General features: G+C 42.8%; 2 protein-coding genes across 2 annotated transcripts; both read right to left on the bottom strand.

Moving 5' to 3' along the window:
- Positions 1-3,218, bottom strand: adgra1a (adhesion G protein-coupled receptor A1a). The gene is made up of 3 exons (XM_041963238.1): positions 3,073-3,218; positions 1,687-1,782; positions 1-1,596 (listed from the first exon to the last, which is right to left on the bottom strand). The coding sequence occupies exons 1-3, from the start codon at positions 3,186-3,188 to the stop codon at positions 99-101; spliced, it is 1,710 nt and encodes a 569-aa protein (XP_041819172.1). The 5' UTR covers positions 3,189-3,218; the 3' UTR covers positions 1-98.
- Positions 3,219-12,844: 9,626 nt separating this feature from the next.
- On the bottom strand, positions 12,845-23,207 carry tmem26b (transmembrane protein 26b). Its single transcript, XM_041963455.1, has 6 exons — positions 22,974-23,207; positions 22,739-22,835; positions 22,545-22,628; positions 16,715-16,917; positions 16,504-16,583; positions 12,845-14,637 (listed from the first exon to the last, which is right to left on the bottom strand). Exons 1-6 carry the CDS (start codon positions 23,159-23,161, stop codon positions 14,387-14,389), a joined length of 903 nt encoding a protein of 300 aa, XP_041819389.1. The 5' UTR covers positions 23,162-23,207; the 3' UTR covers positions 12,845-14,386.
- Between the last annotated feature and the right edge of the window lie 476 nt (positions 23,208-23,683).

Genomic DNA, 23,683 nt, shown 5'->3' with positions numbered 1-23,683 from the left:
TTTAAGGGCAAAGCTGAAGGCATTGAGACCCAAACACTTAACGGAGTGATTCAGTTACAGGGCTGCTGGAAGGCTTGGCAAGTACAAGCATAAGAAAACTACACGGTGGTTTCATTCTTCCAAGGGCCAGTTCGTATGTTTCCCGTGGCGTCTGAACCAAACAGGCCGTCTTCCTGCAGGCTCCTATTTCGTCCGATGGTACCTCGTCGGCTGACAGTGGCGTGCTGCCGAGGCAAAGTATTTCTTGGGAAACCTTGCTGCTCCACCTCAACACAGAGATTATCCTTTTCTTTGTCTGTTGTCTTTGACATGCAGCTGTATGTGTCGGAGTCTTGCTGATACTGCAAGGAGAAGGGATCAGGTTTCTCACAGCAACTTGTAGTGGAAGAGTGATCAGCTGAGCTGTACATGTGCCACTGGCAGGTGTGGACCCCATGAGAAGGCAGGAGGAGGCTGTGACAGGAAGTAATGCTGTCATGCATGTTATGTGCATGGCTGTGGCAGGAAGTCATTGAGTCTTGTACGCTGTGACAGGAGGTCTGGCGTTGCAAACTGTGGCAGGAGGCTAGTTGCTTATCCAAGTGAGGGCTGGGGCAGGGAAGCTGGATATCTGCGTGTGGGCTGCTGGAAACCAAAGGTGACCCTTCAAGGTGGTGCGCAGCATGAGGGCTGTCCAGGTGGGAGCTATGAACACTGCCATCCATACTGGTGGAAGTCATGTGTGAACGGTAGTCCTGAAGGCATGGGCGTGGGCGGTTGAAGGAGCGTGACTTTGTTCTGTTATTAAGGCAGCTCTGTAGAGGCAAAGTGGGACGAGGGAGCTCGTCAGAAAGTGATTGTGGACGTGGTGACGGCACTGGCTCAGCGAGAGGTGAGATGGGGGTTGGGGTGACAGGACCCATCATGGCCACGCAGCATGAACCTGTGTGATTGGGTGCGGGACTCTGGGGAGGTGGTGTCATTTTGTGATAAGAACTCTGCACAAGGTGAGGAGAGAGTAGCGGCTGCTTGCCTGAGCATGGGGAGCTCAAGTGGCAGTGTGGTTGATGCAGCTCCTGCCTCTGGCTCTGTCCATCCTCATTCCCATCCTCTGTTTTGGACTTGGATGGGCAACAAGCCCACCAGCGGTGCCATACATCATCACGTTTGGCACAGTGCTGGATAAGGAGAAAAAGTCCTAGAGTGACACAAAAAGCCCCATACAGGCAGCTGAAAATCATATCCAGGAAATGCCCCAGTGATACTGCCAATGCTCCTAAAGCCCAGGTAGCCAGAAACAGAAAGAGGGTGAAGGCTGTGGCCCGGAGCTGAGATTTAAATGAATGCTCATTGGCCAGAACTGACACGCCGGTTGCAAAAGGCGGACAGTCCCCAGCAGGCCCAGAAGCTCCCCCTGTGTCTGCGTGGCAGTGATGGTTTGACTCACTGGATGATAATTGCTGCTGCTCCTCACTCAGAACTCGCAGTTCGTACTTCCTCTCTGGGTGGCGTTTAAGCTGGATGTAGGTGCACAAGAAGTAAACAGACATGACTAAGACCAGAAGACTCATGGGGGCATAGAAACCTCCAAGGCTTGGTTCCCATGCCATCCAGCAACTGAAAAAGACACACAGAGACAAAGACATTTATTTTATTTATTAAACAATGACTGGAAAAAAAGATTGTTCAGAAGTAATAAGTACTTACTACAAAGCATCATCCCTGCTGCCATAGTTGTCCATACCAAACGCTGCTGTAACTCCAACAATTATGAGAGGGATTCCATCACTTACTAGATAAAATCTGGAAAAAAGTGAAAAATGTACAGAATTATATATTATCAATTTAAACAGGGAAGGTCATTGAGAGAAAGTTCTCTTTTGAAATGATGTCCTTGATAACAACACAACAGACATATATGACAATAACAACCAAATTACAATACATACTAGACAATTCCAGTGCCACCAAAATTTTGACAGTGGCACAAGGGGGCTGCTGGTGTTATCTATACCACTGTTTCTCAAGCCTGGTCCTGGAGTACCACTGCCCTGCATGTTTTAGATGTATCCCTGCTCCAGCACACCTGATTCAAATGAATGGCTCGTTATCAGGCCTCAGCAGAGCCCAGTAACGAGCAGCAGAGCAGGGCAGCTGGTGCAAATCCCTCTTCATTTTAAATTTGGTGGGGGCTAACCCTTTAAAATTAAAATCAGAGGCGAGAAGAGACATTTGTCTACAAAAGGATCCAAAAATGATGTGTCTCCTATTCACCGTTTGGAGTTTATTGCAATTTTTTTTAAAAATTTCAGGCGATTTCTCACTGCCTCTCGCATTCTAGCTGATGACATCACCCACTCTAGGGGCAGAAATTCTGAGCATTTTTTGAGAAACTTTATGGTCTTCAGATGGTCAGGGATCAAAACCATAATAGATATCAAAAAGTGAGCTGAGGTGCATTTTGAACTTTTAAACTGTTTCAGATCAATTTTAAGGTCTGAAAAGGTCAGAATTTTTCTTTCAACATCATCTTATTACATTTTACTTGAATCAAAGAAAAACTGAGCTTTGCTAAAATGTTTGGCAGTAAAGAAGCTGATTCTGTTAGCAGTGGGTATGATCCACTGGGACAACAAATACAACCAATAAAGGGATCAAAATTCTTTGTGATTGAATTGTGAAATGAATTATATGTGAACAAGTAACTCACATGTCAAATCAATTTCCAATTCTTTTAAATTCAACCTCCTAATTTCAATCTGATTCATGGCTCTTCATGCTATCATAGTGCACTGACATTTGTCAGTGTGTGTTAAGAGGGTAAGCAAGTAGGAGCTGCATCAAGTCAGTACCAACTGTCAGAAACGACATTCAAGGCTTAACTGAATAGGGACCAGTTAGACTCCAAACTTTGCTTTCTTCAATTCAATTATTCATTTCATGATGGTTTTGAAAAGCAGCGTACGTCTTGTTGACAGAACCCACTGAAGCAGTCAGGATTTTTTTCACACATTGTAAATTAGTCATTTAATCAGAGAACATTGTTAAGCCCTGCTGTGCACATGAACACCTGCTTACTATTGTACAGCTTACCTGAGGATGGTTGGTTTGGTGTGAGTCTGGGCTGGCCCATTCCTGTCTTGGGTCCGAAGTGGGTCTTTGGACACATCTTTACAGATGTTTCTAGCAATAAACGTCAGCCACAGCATGGTAGACAAAGATGCATAATGGAGCACGATGCCAACCTAACACAGATAAAGATGTAGACAAACATTATTAAAAGCAGTAGTCCAATTTATCATGTGTGCATATTAGTGTTTTGTGCATGAAACTGAGATAGATGGGTAATCAACATACCACAAAACATACTCCATCCAATTATTTTTGAATCATGCTGCTAACTGAACAGTCACGATGTCATGTTAACAAAGCGCTAAGGACTGAATAAATGAGCATGTCCACCAAATGAACCGGTCCAGAGTTAGAAATGCATTACAATATGTCTACTGAATCACAAGGAACACAGACAGTCACTCTGCTCATTTGCTTTATTTAATTGTTTTTGCACTAATGCAATTCATGATTAAATTAGGTTAGAATACAACAACATTTTGCAGATAAAAAATCATTGAAGGTACAAGAAACTTGATCTGAAAATAATTGTTTCTAATGGAGTGGTGCATGCTGTTCTGCACAGCTGTACTGTAGAACACTTATGTTCACATCCCTTTGGACTTAAAATACTGAACCATTAGCGATTACGATTTTTAGCAACACTAGTAGTGAGGCTCTCAGGATGACAATATATAGGTTTAATATATCACTTTAAGGCTGCATGTTAACATTGCCACTGTGAGCATATTATATCAATTTGTTCATTTATCTTAAAGCAACACTGTGCAGTACAAGTACAACCTCACAGAGCTGCTAGCATGGCTGTAGAATCTTTATCTGGTTTGAAAGTGATGAAGAGAAAACAACAGTCCAACGAGGCTGAATACCTTTAATAGAGACTGTTCTGTATGTTTGAGTGACAACAAATTTTACACATGAGCAGCCTGAATGAAACCAGAAAACAGCATGCCTCGACAATTTCAGCCCATTGTTTAAGCAAATGGTAGCAATTTATCTTCATGCTCTGTGAACGCTGGTTTCCCAGCGGACACTGATGCCTCTCTCGGTTTCTAAGTGAAGCCTATAGCTGCCTGTGACATTAGAGCTGTCTGAAACTGCTTGACCAACAACTTGGTTCTCACAACTAATATGCTGTGCAAGTGCTGTGAAAAAACACTGCTGAGAAAGTAGGAAAACAACAACTTACAATTTGACACACAAAAGGTAAGTCGATCTGATTGATGCCCCCAGCAAAAACTCCAAATGTCAGCCCCGTGTGAAAGAGGAAGTTGAGGAGTGTGTGCCAGCCATTCCTGCTGATGCGGATCACACTGAAAACAAGAAATAGAGATACATATTACAAAGATAGACGTCCATTTAATTCTTCATTTATCTCTATGTATCCACTGCTGGGCAATACTAAACATGTTCACAAAAATTAACACTTTTTTTCTAAACAGCACAAGTGAACAAACATTAATAGTGTAACCGAGACCTCAACCTAAACAAGAAGAATAGGCTCAGATTTTTTCAAATCCACATTAATACAGTACCTTATATGCCATATATATGCTGAAAGAATTATGGTTTGCTGCATGCTTTCTGTCTCTATTGGCCCTGAGGTTAGCCCTTCCTAATGCGACTCCGCTGTAAGAGATGGGATCACAATCCACAGTCCTCATTCCACGCTACGATGAATTCTAAAGTTCAGCTTTAAAATTTGAGCAGTCTTAAGATACAGAGTGTTCTGAACAAAAATAGTTCGCATCAAAACAATGCAATGGATTAACATCATCAAATTTCATCCAACACAAGACAAGGTTGCCCACTCTCTCCTTCCCCTTTTCCACATCAAACCCCTTGCTGCAGCTGTCCACAGACCACATAAAGGTGTCCGATCAACCAGAGTGGGCCAAGTCATAAATTAAAGTTAATACGCACATGACATGCTACTTTACTTGCAGAACCTCACTACAAGAAATTATGCGCATATTCCCGTAAAATCACTTGGGTGGAGCTCTGGAAAGCAGAACCATCACGCACCAAGTTCCTCGTCCAATCAGTTTACGACGTCCTCCCAAGCCCACCCAACCTGCACACCTGGGGCTTGGTAGACACTCCTGAGTGCAAGCCGTGCTAGAAAAGGGGCACCCTGGAGGACATTTTGAGCAGCTGCTCAAAAGCACTAGGGAAGGGGCGGTACCGCTGGCACCACGACCAAGTGTTAAAAGCTTTGGCGGACTCCATCTGCACAGCAATCCAGCACAGCAAGACCCAGGCAGCCCCCAAACAGTCAATCACCTTCATAAGAGCAGGGCAGAAGGCACCACCTCACCAGCCGAACCCCACAGGGGGACTCAAGTTCCCAGCCAACATTACAACCACTTTGCTACGCCCAGACGTGGTATTAACATCCAAGTTCACCAAGCAAGTGGTTATTCTGGAACTGACTGCACCCTGGGAAGACAGAATTGAAGAGGCTCACGAGCGTAAGAGGTCTAAGTATGCAGAACTCAGCACGGAGTGCCAGATTAACGGCTGGAAAACCGTTGCGAGCCAGTCGAGGTTGGGTGTCGAGGCATCGCTGGACATTCACTTCTGTGCACCATCAAACTACATGATAAGAGGCTCGCTCGAAAACCCACAAAACAGTGGGTTTTCAGTATTATGGTCCAATTAGAAATATGGGCTATGATTGATAAACAGGCTAGCTCCAGTTCTGAGATGAAAGTGCGGGCTGCTTTCTACATATGGGTGGCTGAAAAAGGTGATCAGCCTGTGGCACACGCAGTCCAGTTAAACTAACGTGGTATGAGATTAGCAATAATGTTGCGCATTTTTAATAGACTGCGTGGTGATTCCCAAGTCCCGTAACACCCCAAAGAAGGTTTTTTTTGTTAAATCTTCTTGCAAAAAGAAAAGGGTCTTTGTTTATCGGTGTCTAATTTGTTGATGCTAAATACTACTACTAATAACCACTCATGTATAACAATAAGTTCAACATTATGACAGGTTACTGTAGACCCTGCCATTCATTAACCTCCATAGCACACCATAACTGCTTCAAAAATATTACTATAACTACACCTCTGACAGCGTGGTGGGCTATCACTGCAGGCCCAGTATGATCAAGAAGAACTTTAAGATCTGACTATGCTCACAAATTGACGTGTTATTTGACCATGTGTAAAGGCTGAAGTGTTCCCAAGCCTGCTAGATCATACAAATAGGGATGACTTCACAACTTTCAGGCAGTCTCTCCTAAAAGGCATTCATGTTGCACTCAGTTGCTCCTATGAAAAGCAAAGAAGGTGTGTGGAAGTTGTCTGGCCATTCCCTGCATAAAGTGAGTATTACCACTGGATTGTATGTGCTATAAGTTCTGAAAACTGTCAGATGCCATCCCTGCCGATTCCACCGTCAGAGAGAGTGTTTCACACGCTGTTAGACGATCCTAGAAGCATTTTGGAGCTTACTGAGGCCGACCGCTGTAAAAATGGTATTTAAATAGACTCTTAAAATGTGAAACTGTCCCTTATTAAATGTCTTTCTCACCTGTGGTGGACAATATATGTCATGATGGAGACGAGCAGACAGAGCAGCATGACTGCTGTGCAGGCGTACACCACAGGATGCAGGTAACTACCGGGGTATGGTGGGAAGGACAGCACTCTCTTCAAATCCTACAGAATGACAGAAGTTTACAATTAGAACACAATAATTAGAGGCACAAAAATTTGATATTATAAAAAAAGATAATTATAACTACAACTACTTTAGATAGACCATATCTAAACCAATCAGAACCTGGCGCATTTGTCTGCCTATGTTATTCAGTTTAAATGCATTTTGAGAAATATACAATCTTTTCTTTCAATCACATGTCTCTGTGTGCATCGCCAAAGTCAGGATTTGGTTAGCCTAGCTAGCATTAAGACTGGAAGCTCGGGAAGGTGCTAGTCCGATCAGTTCAAAAATACACCGACCAACACCTCCAAAGCTCACCATGTTTCTGTACAACATGTGTTCATCATTGAGCTTCAGAGGTGTTGGATGGTGCATCTTTGAGCTAGAGTCAGGCTGATTACACCCATTTCCAGTGTTTATGCTAAGCTAACCATGCACTGACTCTAGTTTCAAATTTAACACACAGTATTTATATATATTTTCATCTCACTCTCAACAGGAGCGTGCATTCCCCAAAATGTTGGCTTATTCCTTCATTAACTCAAATAGCTGAACCTGTAGCTCTATGAGCTGCAAGAATGCTTGTTAAAGAAAATAATTCCATTTCCTCTCTGCACACAGCCAGTGCGGCTACCAACAACACTGCCATGAACCATCAGAATTCATAACATCCAGCCTCACTCATGCTGGCCACAGTGACTACATGATGCCTGCAGACTTGCTGCTGGAGGTTGGGAAGAGCTGCATGTTTCCAAAGCCCTGCACAATTACTCACGCCTCTTTCAATATGAGTGCATTAATGAAATCTCCTGACATGGTCCCAGGATCTAGCACACTGGCCGGAAAAATAACCCCCTGTGCATTGTAGTGTCGTGTAAATGTACAGTCATGTAATGTTAATCTAAATTATTATAATTATATTGCTTGCATTGCTTGCAAACCCTCTCAGCTCAGATTTAGACAGGGAAGGTCTTTGTACTACTGCTTACTGTAGTTGAATAACTGCACTGACATCATTGTCTTAAAATAACTCGGTGCACATCATTAAACATGTAAAACATGGTAACAGGGATTTCAGTGTCTCCTGAAATATGAAGTCAAAGTAACAAAAGGCACATTATCAGGCCTTGCTCAGGAAACTGTATGTTCGTCTTCTATGACACTCAAACAAGAACAGTTTTCTTTTCGGGAACCCGACTGCACTCCCAGCCAGACACCGGATGAGCTGCTTTGACTGGCCATTATGAAAGCCTGTCCTACAACCCTACATTTGGTCACCAACTCCCGTGAAAAATGTCTGGCTCTTCAGCTGCTAAATGATCCAGCTAGCTTGCACAGTTTCTCAGAGCTTTTTCAGTGAACAGCTGCTGCTGGAAAAAGGGCTGATGTCTCAAACCCCACACCCAAATCTCTGGGAATCCTCACATCCAAAGCTCCGATCTGTCCATTTGCATCGCAGTGTATGAACATGACATCCCTTCGGCACATTGCCACGATCACTCCCCCCTGAGTGACAGACACACAGACAATCAACATCTGCCATCACACATTTACATGGAGGAAAACACAGAAATCACAGCTCCAGAGGAATCAACTGCAGAGATTCAGAAAGAATTCACTTCTTTCTTTCTCTTCTTTGGTGAAATTGTTACACAGTCGACACAAAGCCATTCTGAGCTCATGGCGATGCCAGGTGATGCCTCCCTTCAGGATGTCAGTCCAAAACGGTGGCACACATCCATGACATTCTAATCTCTCTCAGAAAGAAACTGAATAAACAATATTCTTAAAAATATTAAACTATTCCTTTTTATTGCTTCATTTCAAAGGACTGTTTAAGTCCTCTCGGGTGATGGCAAATCCAAACCGACAAATACATTTAATGAAATGGGAATCACTGCACTCGCATTTAATGTTGTTTGGCCAAGCTCAAATGACAAGCTGTGGAGGCAGGGATGTGGAGGAGGCGTAGAGAAAGTGACTCATATACAGTCAGCGATGTGCATCTCCTGGACGGTTCTAGCATTCCCTCTGTGTTGAACGGCAAAACGTGCCTTCAGACAACAGTTAAGCCTTGTCCTCTCTCTCAGTGGAACGCACTCCTGCATGTGCATAATTCAAGCTGAAGATTCCTGTGGAGGCAGGAATCAAGAGCTAACTTGGCTCCGTCTTTACGACAGCGTCAACTCGCTTTTCCTTTGTGTTCCAAGGCCTTGCATTTTAGAGACACTGTCACGTCTTCCCCCTCTCGTCTCTCTCTCACTCCGGGACAGCATGCTCCCTCGGCACGCTCCGCTGAACAACCCATCTATTAGACAGAGCATGACTGATTAAATCCTTTGCAGATCCCGCAAAATGAAAAAATACAGGCATGCATGCGCAGCAGCGGAGATCTGTGCGCACTACACTGCACTTATCTCAGCTGACCGGCCACGCGCTGCGTCACGAGGTAAGATTCTGTAATTAGGATTCTTTTGTTCTGAATCTAAATTTAGACCATCAGAGCTTTCTGCTGTCTTACAAGTGTCAAAGACTCCAAATACAAGTTGCAAGACAAAAAAAATAAATAAGCATTTATTTCTTATATTGTCTTCCCACTCTTTTATTTTTTTCCTGCTGTTTACATTTCTGTGAGACGTACGAGATAAATCGAGCGCCCTTGAGGATTATCGATCTTGAGTGTATGAGACACATTTCGTTAGTATCAGGACTGTCCTGAGCTGCTATGCTGGATGCATTCAGCCTGATCAAGACATTCTTGAACTAACTGATGTCATCTACCCCAAAGCGTGATTCATTTTGAATCCAGCCACATCCGTTGTCAGAATCACAACTATGAATCCCACTACATCTGTTTCCTAACAAGGGGACATCATCTGTAACGGCTCAGTGAAAAACCTCCACAAACCCAGCATGCAGATATTGATTTTCTAAAAATAGAGAACCAAGGATAGTTAAATGTAATGAAAAATGACCCAAACAGGGAGAGAACACCAACAATGGTTGCTAAGACAAGGCTGGATGACAGGCCAAGCTCGCTAGTGACCCTTACTTAACCAGAAGGCTCCAGGTTCACTGTATGGAGATGAGTTTGTGCTAATTTGACAACATTAACATGTTGATGTTAAGCAGGCATGGTGTTAACACTTAGCATATTAGCATGCTAGCATGTGCTAATTTGCTATAAACACAAATCAAAGCTGAGCTGAGGGTGATGGGGACGTCATCACTTCTGCAGGTATTTAGTCCTAAACTGAAGTACTGGACAAGCTGGACTTCTTCCAATCACTGTAGAGGCACTAAAAACATCACGTCAACCTCATGGCGGAACCAAAGCCTTCAGGATACATCCGGTGGGCACCGTGGATATCTGCTCAAAGTTCCACTCAAACCATCCAGTAGTTGTTGACACGACACGGAAATATCTTGACTCTTAGCTCCTAGTCTGGGTCAAGGCCAAACGTGAAACTGATGCTGTGATTGATGTGGTTAGTAGGCTGCTCTGCATACGTAAAATCACCGCAGGTCCCCTTTAATTAAGGCAGCACCTGTGTCAGTAAACTTTTTGGGGGTCTGAGTAAAGAGCTTGTTTTAATAAATGATTTCACTTCACGCCGTGTTTACATGTGCATCTTACTAAACAATGTGACCAGAAACTACTGGAACTTCCCCATTACATCATTAATAAGTAATGGACAAATGGTTGGAGAGACTGGGAGGTCAGTGGGGGCCCATTTTTACATGGGGCCCCCCTGTGGATTTATCATGCAGCATGTAATCCACACTTCAGTCACATTCTGCTAACACATCAGGTGTGACACCATCGTTGATAAGTTGTAAAAGCATCTTACCATTAGCCTTAGTGGAGTTACACTTCAGGTGCGAAGCTCTGGTCTCTCCGGGGCCCCAGCTGCCCCCCCTACCCGGCGCCCTCCGGCTCCATGTATACAGGATGAGAATCTCTAACGGGGTCGGTGCTCCTCCTCCAGCAGTCCAGGCGCGATGATCGGATCACAGGAGGTCCAGCAGGCCGGTGCTGTTCCACCAGCTCGGCCGCTCCAGGAGCAGCGCTGACGGGCAGCCTCGGCCTGGCGGTCCGGACTCCATCTGGGCTGACCGGGAGTCAAAGCGGAGGATGCCGCCGTGTCGTTAGAAACCAGCCTACACCTTCATCCGTTCCCGGCTCTGGATGACACACGAGAGTGGGCGGGGGGGGGGAGATCGCGTTCAGGATGGATCAAGACTGTTTGAAAATGACGTTATGTTGTAGAGGGACGACAGGCAGGAGAAAAGAGTGGTCAGGGTCACGGTGGGGGTGGGCTGTGTTCAGTGAGGAGACGTGGCTGTTAACAGGATTTCACTGAGCGTTTGCGCTCTGACGGATTTTGAGCAGGGAAATGATTCACCTGTTCTCCAAATATGTCCATCAGAGCAGAGCCGGTGAGGGATCAAACAGACAGAGAGATGATCTGATGATAAATATGACCGATATTTCACGAGCAGCGGGGAGCTGAGTTACCTGCGGTGCTGCCTCCTCCTCTCGGACCCTCCTCAATCCAGGTCGGTGCGGATCGGGGCTGCGCTGCGGCCGCCTGGGACGATGTGCCGCATGTTACGTAGCGACAAAGGGCGGGGAGAGCCTGTTAAATACAGAGCGGGCGGCACGTGAGGCGGAGGCGGATGTGACGTTTCAGCTGACGATCACGCGGCAGCAGGTTGTGGCAGCTATGGCAACCATTTTTTTTGAGGATGACTAATTATGAAACGCAGGCTTTAGAAAGAGGCACACATGAGGTGGGCTGAGGGGTCAGTGTAGAGCATGAGCGTTTCTCTGTCTGACAGAGTGAACATCAGATCAGATTATTACACCACAGTTATTGGACAGCTGTGGTTTAGATAGATAGATAGATAGATAGATAGATAGATAGATAGATAGATAGATAGATACTTTATTAATCTCCAAAGAGAAATTTACATTTCCAGCAGCTCAAAGGGTGGAAACACAAAGGCAAAAAAGAACAACTTTCAAGTAAGAAGGCAAAAATACAATACAAAATACCAACTAACAATATACGAAAAAAAGAGAAATAATAAAAAATAGTGAGATAAAAATATAGAAGTAAGCTATACACGATAAACATCTGGCGGTTAAATGTTACTTTGTAAAAGAAGCAGTGGTAGAAAAACAAAGTGCATTTACTCAAGTGCTGCTCTTAAGCACGAAGTTTAGTTACTTTTTTATGCCACTTCGGGTCTGCTTCACTCTGTTCATTTCAAATGATTTCAATACATTTGAACTCCACTACATTCATAGGACAGCTTTAGTTACTAATTACTTTTCAGATGAAAGTTTTCCAAGCAAAATATATGAGTAGCTTATAAAATATGGAGCTTTGCAAGTATAAGTAGTAGAAATTATTTAAAATTGGCGACACGTTGACAAACTACAACATTAAATAATATATTTTATTCTGGCCTATATATTATGAACTGTGTCTGCATGATGAATACTTTGACTTTTGGTGCTTAATGTAGGCCACGTTTTTGTGACGACACCACTGTATTTTTAATTGAGTAACCTTTTGAATGCAGGGCTTTTTCTTGTAACGGAGCCTACTTTTAGGAACTGTAGGTTCCTTCTATGTGTGCACGTACTTAGCCAATAAAGTTGATTCTGATCTTGATTCTACTTTCATCAAGTAAAGCATCTGAATACTTTTTCCGCCACTGATGTTAAGATTTTATAGTATTGATAAAAGCATACCGCATGACCAAAAAAATAAGAAGCATGTAAGAGACTAAACTACCCAACAGTATAAAACTAACCTTTGACCAGCTGTTCTGCATAATGAGTACTTTCACTTCTTACAGTTAAAGTACATTTGATATACTTTTACCTACACTGAGTATTGTATATTGTGATACTGCTGCATGTACTTAAGGTAAGAATTGCTTAACCCACCATTAGATGTATTAATCAAAGTTAAACTGCCTAAACTGTCTGTGGATGCATTCAGCCTAACAAACGATTGTTGTGATCAAGCTTCATCAACTGATGTTTTTTTATTGTTGTTGTTAGGATTTTATGCCCTTTGAGGCCAAGCGGAGCAACGCAACATTGACGTATCATCACCTTAAGAGGTTGATGTGCCAAATGTGCAAGCAAACAGTTTCCAAATTACACATCAAGCCTACACGGAGCAACATTAGCATTTATTTATTTACACCTGAGGATGTTTTTTTCCATCTCTGGTTTGTTCTCCGTCAGCTCCTGAGGAAAACATCTGGCTCTTCGGTGCCATAGCCCCATTTGAGACAGTCCAGCGACACCAGCGACATAACAATCGTGTGGAAGGGTTGGACTTGAATGTTAGTTTCACAGTAGAAACAAGAACAATGCATTGTGACACAATGAACGAAGTTGAGTCGTCACCATACATAACTGCACCGTCCTTTTTTAACAACATACAGTACATTTCTAAAAACTAAAAAATAAAAGATGACACAAGCAACTCCCAAATGAATGTCATTTCTAGGAGACAGGCCTGGAAAAACCACATTACGTCCTGGTAATTAGGATCCTGTGGTCTGTGACATCAAAGGCTGCTATTAAACCCCAGAGCACAGCCCCAACGAGTTTCCTGTCAGTCCTCATTCAAAGATGTAGTTTTGTTATTCTGACACATGAATCGAACAAAGGCTTCATGCACAGAAATAGACTTAAGACAAAAACAACAACTTCATAAAGGAAGACGTGAGACAAAGTCCCATTTCAGAGCAATGTTGAACCATGAATGTATGAATCTAAATGAGTCTCAGATACTGACACTGTATGAATGGAATGAGCAAACATCAAATTATTCAGGTCATGTATCTTGTTCCTTATGCCACAGGTGTTCACCTGTTAACTACCAAGCCTTTGTTTGGGCTTTGAAAGCTCATTGTCATCATCAGTTAGTGCAGGAAATCATAATGTGAAGGTAATAACAGAGTCATGATGTGATGAATGTCAGTCAAGCTCTAAACTAGTCGCCCTGTGTTTTAGTTTGAACGACAGTGAACACTTGCAGTTCACTTGCAGAACCCTCCATAAAGCCAGGTTTTATCATAAACTAGTCTCCATTTGATTACATTAGTCTCCACTCCCATTTCACTAATCAGGACTTCTCTTTTGATGCTGCTTTTTATGTTTCCAGTTGTGTCTAGGTTTTTCAGTAGAACCTAAAAAGGCTTTTACTTTGCACTTCCGCATCTAAGAGTGAAACACCATAACTCCAATGCAGAGACTAATTTATTCAGCTAGTTTGTGATGTCTGTACAGGAAATATTTCTTCATCGGGACTAACACATGAGGTCAGGGTTTTCTGGTTGAGATTTTTAAGCAATAACTCTGCACAAGTTACCATTTTCTATTGTCACATCATAAGTAGGGTTGTTATTGTGATATAGATACTGTGCTTTACTGACAGAAACTGTGCGGATGGCCTTTCATAGAAAACTGGACTACTGCTTTGGACAATGTTGCAGATACACAAGAGAGTGACATTCAAATCACAGTGGAGCACACAGTAACATCATTACTGTAGCTTTCTTCACTGATCCAAACTCAGGACGTCTTGTCACAGACGAGGACAGAGAGCCGGTAGATGTTGAGAATGACAACCAGGAAGTTTTTAATGGCGAAGAAGATCAGCATCTGGTGCACCACGTTGAAGTAGATCATGACAGTGAGACGGACCACCAGGAAAGGCCCGTCCTGGATAAACAAAGCTTCCACAGTGCTCCAGATATCAGTCCTGAGGTGAGAGAGGAGGGAGGGGGCAGGTTCTGAGAGGTCATCTGAGGATGCACCAATTACTGTTGAGACAAGAGGATTAACATAAACTGCATTAGCTCAGGTGTAATGCAGGAAAGATGTCTGACATGTTATCTCTTAATCACTGTTTGATACGCCACAGAAGGGATCCCCCTGTTTGGAAACATTTGCTAGGTGGATCCTTCCCTGGTCACAATGCATAGCCAGAGTGACCCAAGCCTTCCCCAGGGCCCAGAGTCAGGTTTAAACCCCCTCGTAGTCAGTTGCTGTACTGAAAGTGCTGTAGCTCCTGCTGAATGTACACAAGTCCAATATTCACCCTCCTCTTCGATCTGTTTTTGGTCTCCACCAACTCCTGAGAAAAATATCTGGCTCTTGTTACTACTACCCTAGCTGCTAAATGCTCCACTTTGCTCGCCAGCTTGTCACTAACTGTGTCCGTCTAGTGTTTGGTGCTGGGCAGGTAGTGTACAGCGGGGTCATCAGAGGCTTTTCACTGACATCATGCTAGAAAAGGGGCTTATGAGAGTGAGGTTTGTGGACTGGAAAACGATAAAAGGCTCCATAGAGCTGAGGGGAACCGCAGAGATGGACTGAACCCGGTCATTTGATCCATAGCTCGTACAACAACATGTCATGTCTCGTCAGATCTGTTAAGTGTTTTTGTTCACAAGCGTCATGCTGTGTCTTACACTTCCTGTTTGATTGTGAAACCTAACTCTCCTCTCGTTTCAGGCCCCTTGACTTCCCGGTGTGTTTCCCGCCTGTCGGATTGTCTACCCCACCCTAATTGTCTCCACCTGTTCATTGTTACCTCATGTATGTATAGTCCCTTTGTCCTGTGCCAGATTGTCTCGTGCCATGTCCTTGTACCCAGCTGTGATTTCTCCAGCTTCCTTGATCCTTGTCTTTCCGTTGTTCATAGTGTTTTTTGGTGAGTAAGTTCTTGTTGATTATTGGTATTTTCTAGTTGTTTTTGTTGTTACTTTGTTTCAGCCGATTGAGCCCTTTTTGAGTTTAGATTATTCTGCCAAATTATCCTTAGCGTCTTTTGTTTGAACTTTTCTGCCATACGTTGAATGATCCTTTTGTTAAATAAATCATTCTTTTATTTTGAAACCTCGCTGTGGTGTCTGAGTCTGTATTTTGAGTCCAGAAAACCTCGTGCCTCCGGGCTTGTCACAACACTGATTACTGCAGCTTTAAAGTAATGTAAGGATAATCCTTCCAAGTTTTATACCACCAAATGACATGTGTGAGGCTAAATTACACTGACAGCTAATGATAGAGAGAATGGATGTAATTTACACATTTCTAAATGCTTCTTGTGGCATTGTAATCCAAAATGGTAAATAAATAAGGATTGTAAGGTGTAAAGCATTTTATCGTAAATTGTTTGCCTTTTTGGAACCGTACAATACCAAGCAACATCTTCACCAGGCAGAACACTGATATTGGATGGTTCTGCAAAACCCCAAATTAAGCTCAAGGCCTTTTTTTTATGTCCAAAGCCAATGTTTTGAATTGTTTTTCACAATATCTGCTGGCAGCTACTGTAGGGTAAGGGATGTCAAGGATTGGGAAATTGTGGTTGTGGTGATAAACTCTGGTGAATGTATGATTAAAGTTAGGCCATCAAAACAAGTCCTGTCTCCAGCAGAAAGTCAGATCTACCCAGACGACATTACTTCCTGCAGTGATACTGAACGTTGGACGTCAATGAGCTGTGGAATCATCAAATATGAATGTAGTTCCCAAGATTCCTGGGCTGCTAAATGTAGGCTTTTGGGATCTGTGCAACACAGTACCTAGATCCCCATTAGCACAAATGCAGCTGTGTAGCACTCAGTGTGCATGTGTAGATGTGTAAAAGCAAAAGCTTGATGACAGAAAGAATTGTACTATACCTGAGAGATGCAGTGGAAACTGCAGCATGCTCCAGGTCCACACAGCCAGAATAATGTAGACCATGGCTGGACTGCTGTCACTGTCACACACACACACACACACACACACACACACACACACTTTTACTTTCAACTGTTTTATCAGACAACAAGTTCAATATGACAATTTCTTCCTTCCTCCCCTCCCCCCTCCTTGTCCCCTCTTACTCACTTAATGTCAGACAGTGTTTCAGAGGTGAACTCCAGTATGTCAGCAGCTGTGCCCACAAAGATGAGCAGTAACTGGGAGAGCTGGTCCCTAGTCAGCTCTCCAGCGGCCGGCAGCAGCCACTTCCCCAAGATCAGCAAAATGAGCAGGATTTGGTGTAAAGCCAGGATCCAGTCGTTGGCACACACTGAGGACAGAGGGACCCCCTTGTGTAGTGTGAGACATGGAGAGAAGTGAAAGAGAGAGGCACAGCAGGGTCAGCCAGTTTACAGGCTAAGAAGGTTTCATATACACCAATCACAGATTATACCTCTCAAACATCAGCAGTAACATACTGTATAGTGTTGTTCTAATAAGGTTTCTTGTCAAGTATGAAGCCAGTCAGGTGACCCAAGAGAACAGTACAGTGGTGGGTGGAGTACTGAAAATCTTTACTCACCTAAGAGCACCATTACTCCCTTAAGAAACTGCTCAAGTAAAAGTAATAAATACAATTTGACAAACCTACTGAAGTAAAAGTATAGACTACTCAGTCAATAAACAACTCAAACTACAAATTAGTTTGTGCTTTAATACTGTTTACTGTGTGCAGGCCACAAGTCATTTTATGCAAGTCCAAGTCAAGTCTCAAGTCTCTGGTTAAGAGTCAGAGCCAAGTCTAAAGTCTCTTCTCTGCTTATTCTATGCTAATAGAATGGCTTATTGGTAATAGACTGTTTTACCATTGGCTAGATCAGTCACTCGTTTTGGCAAGGATATGGCCTCCAACGACTTCTCACTAGTCTTAATTTTGTCCATTACCCTGCACCATGTCTTTCTGGAATAATAAGTATTACATCCGTGAAGGCGATTAATGTTGCATAGGTGGAAGTAAGTAGACCGGATAACATTATTAATGTGCAATTTGAAAGACAAGAGTGCTGTCGAGGATGACACCCAGACTCTTAACCCGTGGGGAGGAGCAGATAGAGGAATTGTCAATTTAAATAGAAAAGCTGTCTGTTTTGGATAGTGTTGATTTAGTGCCGATGAGAAGAACCTCACTTTTGTCACTGTTTAATTGGAGGAAATTTGAGGTGAGCCAGGTTCTTACTTCAGTAATGCATTAATACAATCCTGGACCTGTTGCTATCTTGATGTGAATTTGTAGCCAACCAAACCACTTGCTTTGATAGGAAGGATGCTGCAGATGATTTGCCTTCTCCAACAGCACAGGCATCCAGTACAATATGATTATTCCTAAAGCACCTACGGACATGATCTTTACGTCATAAAGAATTATTATGGAAATAGCATGGAAGCAGCCTGTTGTTGAATGAAGTAGAGTAAGCCTACAGAATAAATGGGGGGGGACCTGTGCATAGCAAAAGAAGCCCAGCACAACTGTTTTATCCAACCATATTTGCTTACATACTGAAATAAAAAGTAAAAGTATGTTTTCAAAAAGGAATGTCAAAATGTTCCTAAAAAATGTTTTTATTACTCATCTGTTCTCCTTGTCACATGTTACTAGCCACCTGGAAAAGTATGTATGTAAGAAAGTAAAGATTCTTCAGAAACCACAGGAGGCACTGCATCAAAGAGCACCTTTCAGTAAAGCAGCACTTCTCTGCACTGACTAGTTGAATGTTTCATCCAGCATCAGTGATGTCACAGTGTGCTGACACACCTGAGAGTACGCCTCTGCATCGCTACAGCAAGGTGAGAAGTTCAACCCCTGAAGGTCAGTGAAAACCAGACCTTCACATGCTTCAAAGGAATAGTTCAACATTTTGGGAAATGCGTTTATTGGCTCTCTTTCCATGATTGAGATGAGAAGATCAGTTGTATGCCTTTGTATTGAGCATGGAGCTGGAGTTAGGACGTGGTTAGCCTAATGTAGCATTGGGACTGGAAAGCAGGAGGAAACAGCTACCTGGTCCTCTCTAAGGGTCAAAAATCTACTGACACCTATTCCAAACATTATTATCATATCTTCAGATCTGAACCCATTGTTGGGAAGACATCATAATTTGTTAGTGCCTTCCAAAACAGTTACAAACCTCAGTTTTAAAAGCACAGTACGCAGTGCTCATTCAAAGCATGCCTGTTCAGGAGGGGCTGATTGCTTGGCCTCCAGTATTGCTCATTACAGTTTTCTCAGTATCGTCAACCTGTGACGAGTTTTACATCACCTTGGCATGAAAACAACACCTTTTCATTCCACAGTCAAGTTAGCAATAATACACGTGCAGCGTGGTGACACTTCCAACATAAAGCTGGCTGAGAAACATTTCCTGTGACAGTGCCATTCTGGCTACGTTAAGGCACCAAAACTTAGGTTCATGGTTTGGCTTAATATAACTGCTTCTTCAAAACAATCAATACTGACATACTGATATTGAACCATTGTGTGAGAGTCACCACCTACTCCAACCTCCTGGACTTTGTTGCCCTTATACAGCATTTGTCCTTCAGTCCAATCATTATCGCCCCCTGCTGCACCTTAATTTTCACACCTAGGTGAGGCAAACCATCACACTGGCAGGCTGTGCTCGGGTAGACGAGCGGGTCTATTACAGGCTTTGGTGTGAGACTGGGCTGTCTTGATGCTGCAGGTCCAGACCCACAGATTTAAATGCATGGATGCACCACCAATTTTCTATCTTTTTTACTCTTTGTTCTCAGTATTTAATACAATACGCCACCAGTTTGGCAAGGTGCTTCCAAAACGTGTGTCACATGTGAATTATTAATGACAATAATCATTATTCCTATCTTTGCTTTGAATTTAAGCCAAAGACACGCTACTTACATGAAAAGTAAGATCAATTTATGTAGGTATTCAAAATGTCTAAAATTAAATTAAACAATTGGAACTTTTTTATCCAGATGTAACAGTGAATTGAATGAATGAATGAATGAACATTATTTATGTAACCGTAGCTTAGTAACATTAAGTTAACTACTGCAGAGGTTTATCAGAATGTCAACATTAAAAGTCAAATTAGCAGAGACCTCATTAGGTTTAACCAGCGCCATTGAGAGAGAGGGTTAAAGTTGCAATTCTTACAAGGGCAGTAAAACAAACAGTTGTCATTTAAATGTTTTTTTTAAAAACATTTAATTTTTTTTTGATTATTCTGTGAGCAGTTGTGATCTGATTTTATGCTGCACACAGCGAGTCTGCAGACAGCAGGGCGCAGTGAAAGGAGCTGGTTACATCACCTGTCACCTGTAGCTCTTCATCTAACCAGGTAAATTCTTTTAAGATGCAGCAGTAGGAAGCATTCGGTTTGCATTGGCAGTATCTTAAAAGCCCTGAAGCCCTGCCCCCGCCACTGCACAAACAAGAAGGTTGCTTCTTAATTGGAGTTTATAAATATTGAATGCGTCGCGTCTCAAGGGGTCCCAGCAATACAGCCGCCAAGTGTGAAGTAGATCAGCTGAATGCTTCTTAAGATATGCAGGACATACATACAGTGCAGTCAGTCAATTTTATATGTGTTCATTGATGAAAGCCATGTGGTTTTCATGAAAATATGGTTTCATTTTTAATCTACGTTTAAAAAAAGGGTTTTATATGTTGGTGAAAGTTAAATCTATACAGTACCATGAAAGGTTTGGACGCACCTTCTCAATCAATGCTTTTTCTTTATTTCATTATTTTCTAGATTGATTCACATCAAAACTATGAAAGAACACATGAAATAGTGCAGTAAACAAAAAGTATAAATCAAAGCAAAATCTGTTTTATATTTGAGCTTCTTCAAACCTTTTGCTTTAATGTCAGCTTTGTGCGCTATTTGCATTCTCTAAACCAGCTTCATGAGGAAGTCACCTGAACTGCTTTTCCAACACTCTTGACGAAGTTCCCACATATGCTGAACACTTGTTGGCTGCTTTTCCTTCACTCTGCGGTCCAACTCATCCCAAACTCATCTCCACTGGGTTCAGGTCGGGTGACTGTGGAGGCCAGGTCATCTGGCGCAGCACTCCATCACTCTCCTTCTTGGTCAAATAGCCCTTAAACAGCCTGGAGGGGTTTTGGCTCATTGTCCTGTCGACAAACAAATGTTGGTCCCACTAAGCACAAACCGGATGGGATGGCATGTCGCTGCAGGATGCTGTGGTCGCCATGCTGGTTCAGTGTGCCTTGAATATTTAATAAATGACCAACAGCCTCTGGTAGAACAGCTCAGAAATGGAGACTTTCAGACTCAAAGGGAGGCTGTGTGAGCAGTGACAAACTTGGACACGGGTTCTTATTTCGACACAAGTTGGACAACGTCCATGTTAGGTTACGCAGGTATCCAACTGGTGTGTCTGGGGAGATGCGGGCTAGTAAGGCTGGGATAACATTGTACCATCAATGCCCCCCCCGCACCATCACACGTCCTCCCCCAAGCTTCACGGTGGGAACCAGACATGCAGAGACCATCCAATCACCTTCTGTGCGTCTCACAAAGACACAGTGGTTCAACCAAAAATCTCAAATTTGGACTCATTAGACCAAAGCAGCTTTCCACTGGACTGCTGTCCATTCCTTGTGTTCATCGGCCCAAGCTGTTCTCTTCTTCTAGCTGATCTCCCTCAGTCGTGGATTTTTTGCAGCATTTGGACCATGAAGGTCTGATTCACGCAGTCTCCTCCGAACAGTTGATGTTGAAATGAGTCTGGACATTTCTGAGGCTGGTAACTGAAATGAATTTATCCTCTGCAGCAGAGGTAACTTGGTCTTCCTCTCCTGGGGCGGTCCTCATGAGAGCCAGTCAACAGTGTTTGTGAATACGCATTCAGCTGTTGTCCTAATACAGATTACTACAATAGCTGAGAACGGCTATTTACTGTATACTAACAGTACCTCTGCACAACACAACTGATTCTCTCAAATGTATTAAAAAGGCAAAAAAATGACAAGGCTCACCTGTTGACTGAAAGCTATTCCAGGTGATCACTTAATGAAGCTGAGATCATGCAAACAGTGTGCAAAGCTTTCATCAAGGCAAACGGTGGCTATTTTAAAGATTCTAAAATATATAACATATTGTGCTTTGTTTACTACATGATTCCACATGTGTTATTTTATAGGTTTGATGTTGTCAGTATTTATGTACAATGTAGAAAATAATAAAAAAAGAAGCACTCAGATGGGAAGGCGTGTGCAAACTTTGACTGGTGCTGTATATATACAGAGCAGACTCTTCATGTCCAGCTTGTAATTGTTTTTATTGAGGGTGGGTCCTTTCATTAAAAGCAGTCAGCTCTGTGAATGTGCTCGGGTTATAAGGGGAAAAAACACCAGCAGCATTACAACAGCCTCTTTGAGGTGAACCAGTATTACCAAGCAGTGAGCAGGAAAGGAGCCCCGCTGTCTAGACATGTGAGGACATGGAAAAGCAAAAATGCAGAACAAACTGCGAAGAGGATCCCAGCAAAACCAAGATGTTTATCATTCTGTGACTTTCAATGAAGGAACATTGTTTCGGAATATGATTATGATTGTCCTACCTGAGCTGAAAAGCTCCCAAATGCTCATATTTCTCAACCTGAAACATTTTGTGTAAATGTTTCCTAATTTACACAAAATGATTACAGACATTGAGGGAAACTGCTTTTAATGTGTCTATTTCTGACTACTTTTGAACCTTAAGCTCTAATTCTGAATGTGACTTATATCCAGACCACAACCCCCCACAGCCAAACAATCAGACACTGCTGAAATCTATTCATGTAATTATTAGAAATTAAAATGTGGTTAAAATAATTTAAACTGGACCTAATCTCTGAAGTTTTTTTTTAATAATTTGAACTAAAGATGCATTTTGGAAAATGACAACAACCTTCAACCTACCTCTGGTGGCTCACTGCCATTGGTGGAGTTCCTCCAGAGTATGAAAAGACTCTTAATATTTTCACTGGAGTCAAGTTTTTCACACTGCAATGAGAGAGGCAGACACACTGAGAATGTCCAATTAATCCTGCATTATAGTTATGAAGCTCTCAGAATAGAAGGGAATCTGATAAAATGGACTACATGCACGATACCATTGAGTCAGTGGATTTGTTCTCCTGGTGGTGAAGCTCTAAAATCCATATTGACGGGATAATACTGATGAGGAAGAGGAAGATAGCTGGAGAAAACCTGTAGGGAACGGAAATATTGTTGTAATATTAAATTCCATCCTTTTTACTGGCCTTTACAACCAGCCAGTTACATTGTAGCTAGATATTATACACAAGTGTGTCCTGTGATAATGAATCTGATTACAGAAGCTCATACCATTTGTAATCGTTTCCCCTCCTTCTTCTCAGGGTCAGGATCATCTCAGCCACCAGAGGCAGGTAAAGGATGGTAAGAAACCAGTAGAGTCCATTGTTCTTCACCCACACCACTCTCCACACCCCTATGAGAGAGATGAGGATAAAGAGAGACCTGGTCACCACAGCACAAACGAACTTGAAGAACATGATGCACGTCTCCGGCTTTGTGAGGCTCGCTGGGAGAGCTCTGGCAGAGTTGTATGTGGAAGCTCTGAAAGAGTTCAGTGTTACAGAGAGGGGGGGGAAAGGAGCGAAGGCACGCCTCCAGCAACCTCCTGGACTACTGTGTTTTCTCTGTTTACTGTAGTGTTGCTCCATCTTGATGATATGTCACTTGCCTGCAGGGACATGCAGTCTTTGACTGAATTGATGTGACCTGCACTGAAACAAGCCTGAGGTCTAAAAATGAGCTGCATTCACCGTTTTTTTGTGAGGAATGAGTCTGATGATCTGCTCTCTATTTTTCAACAAATCCCAAACCAATAATGAATGTATCCTACTAACAAGTATTATGTGTGTATCAACGCCTGATATATCTTCCTCTGTGCCATAGAGCTTCATCATTATCCAAAGAGTGAGCCACACTGTTGGCCTGGATGACATGTTCCTGCATTACCATGAACACACACACACACTGTGGTTTGTTTTGACTCAGCCGTCATACGCCGT

This window comes from Chelmon rostratus, chromosome 21 (assembly GCF_017976325.1).
Source record: "Chelmon rostratus isolate fCheRos1 chromosome 21, fCheRos1.pri, whole genome shotgun sequence".
Taxonomy (NCBI): domain Eukaryota; kingdom Metazoa; phylum Chordata; class Actinopteri; order Chaetodontiformes; family Chaetodontidae; genus Chelmon; species Chelmon rostratus.
Note: the sequence above shows the minus strand (reverse complement) of the source record. Positions and strands in the feature narration are given on the sequence as shown.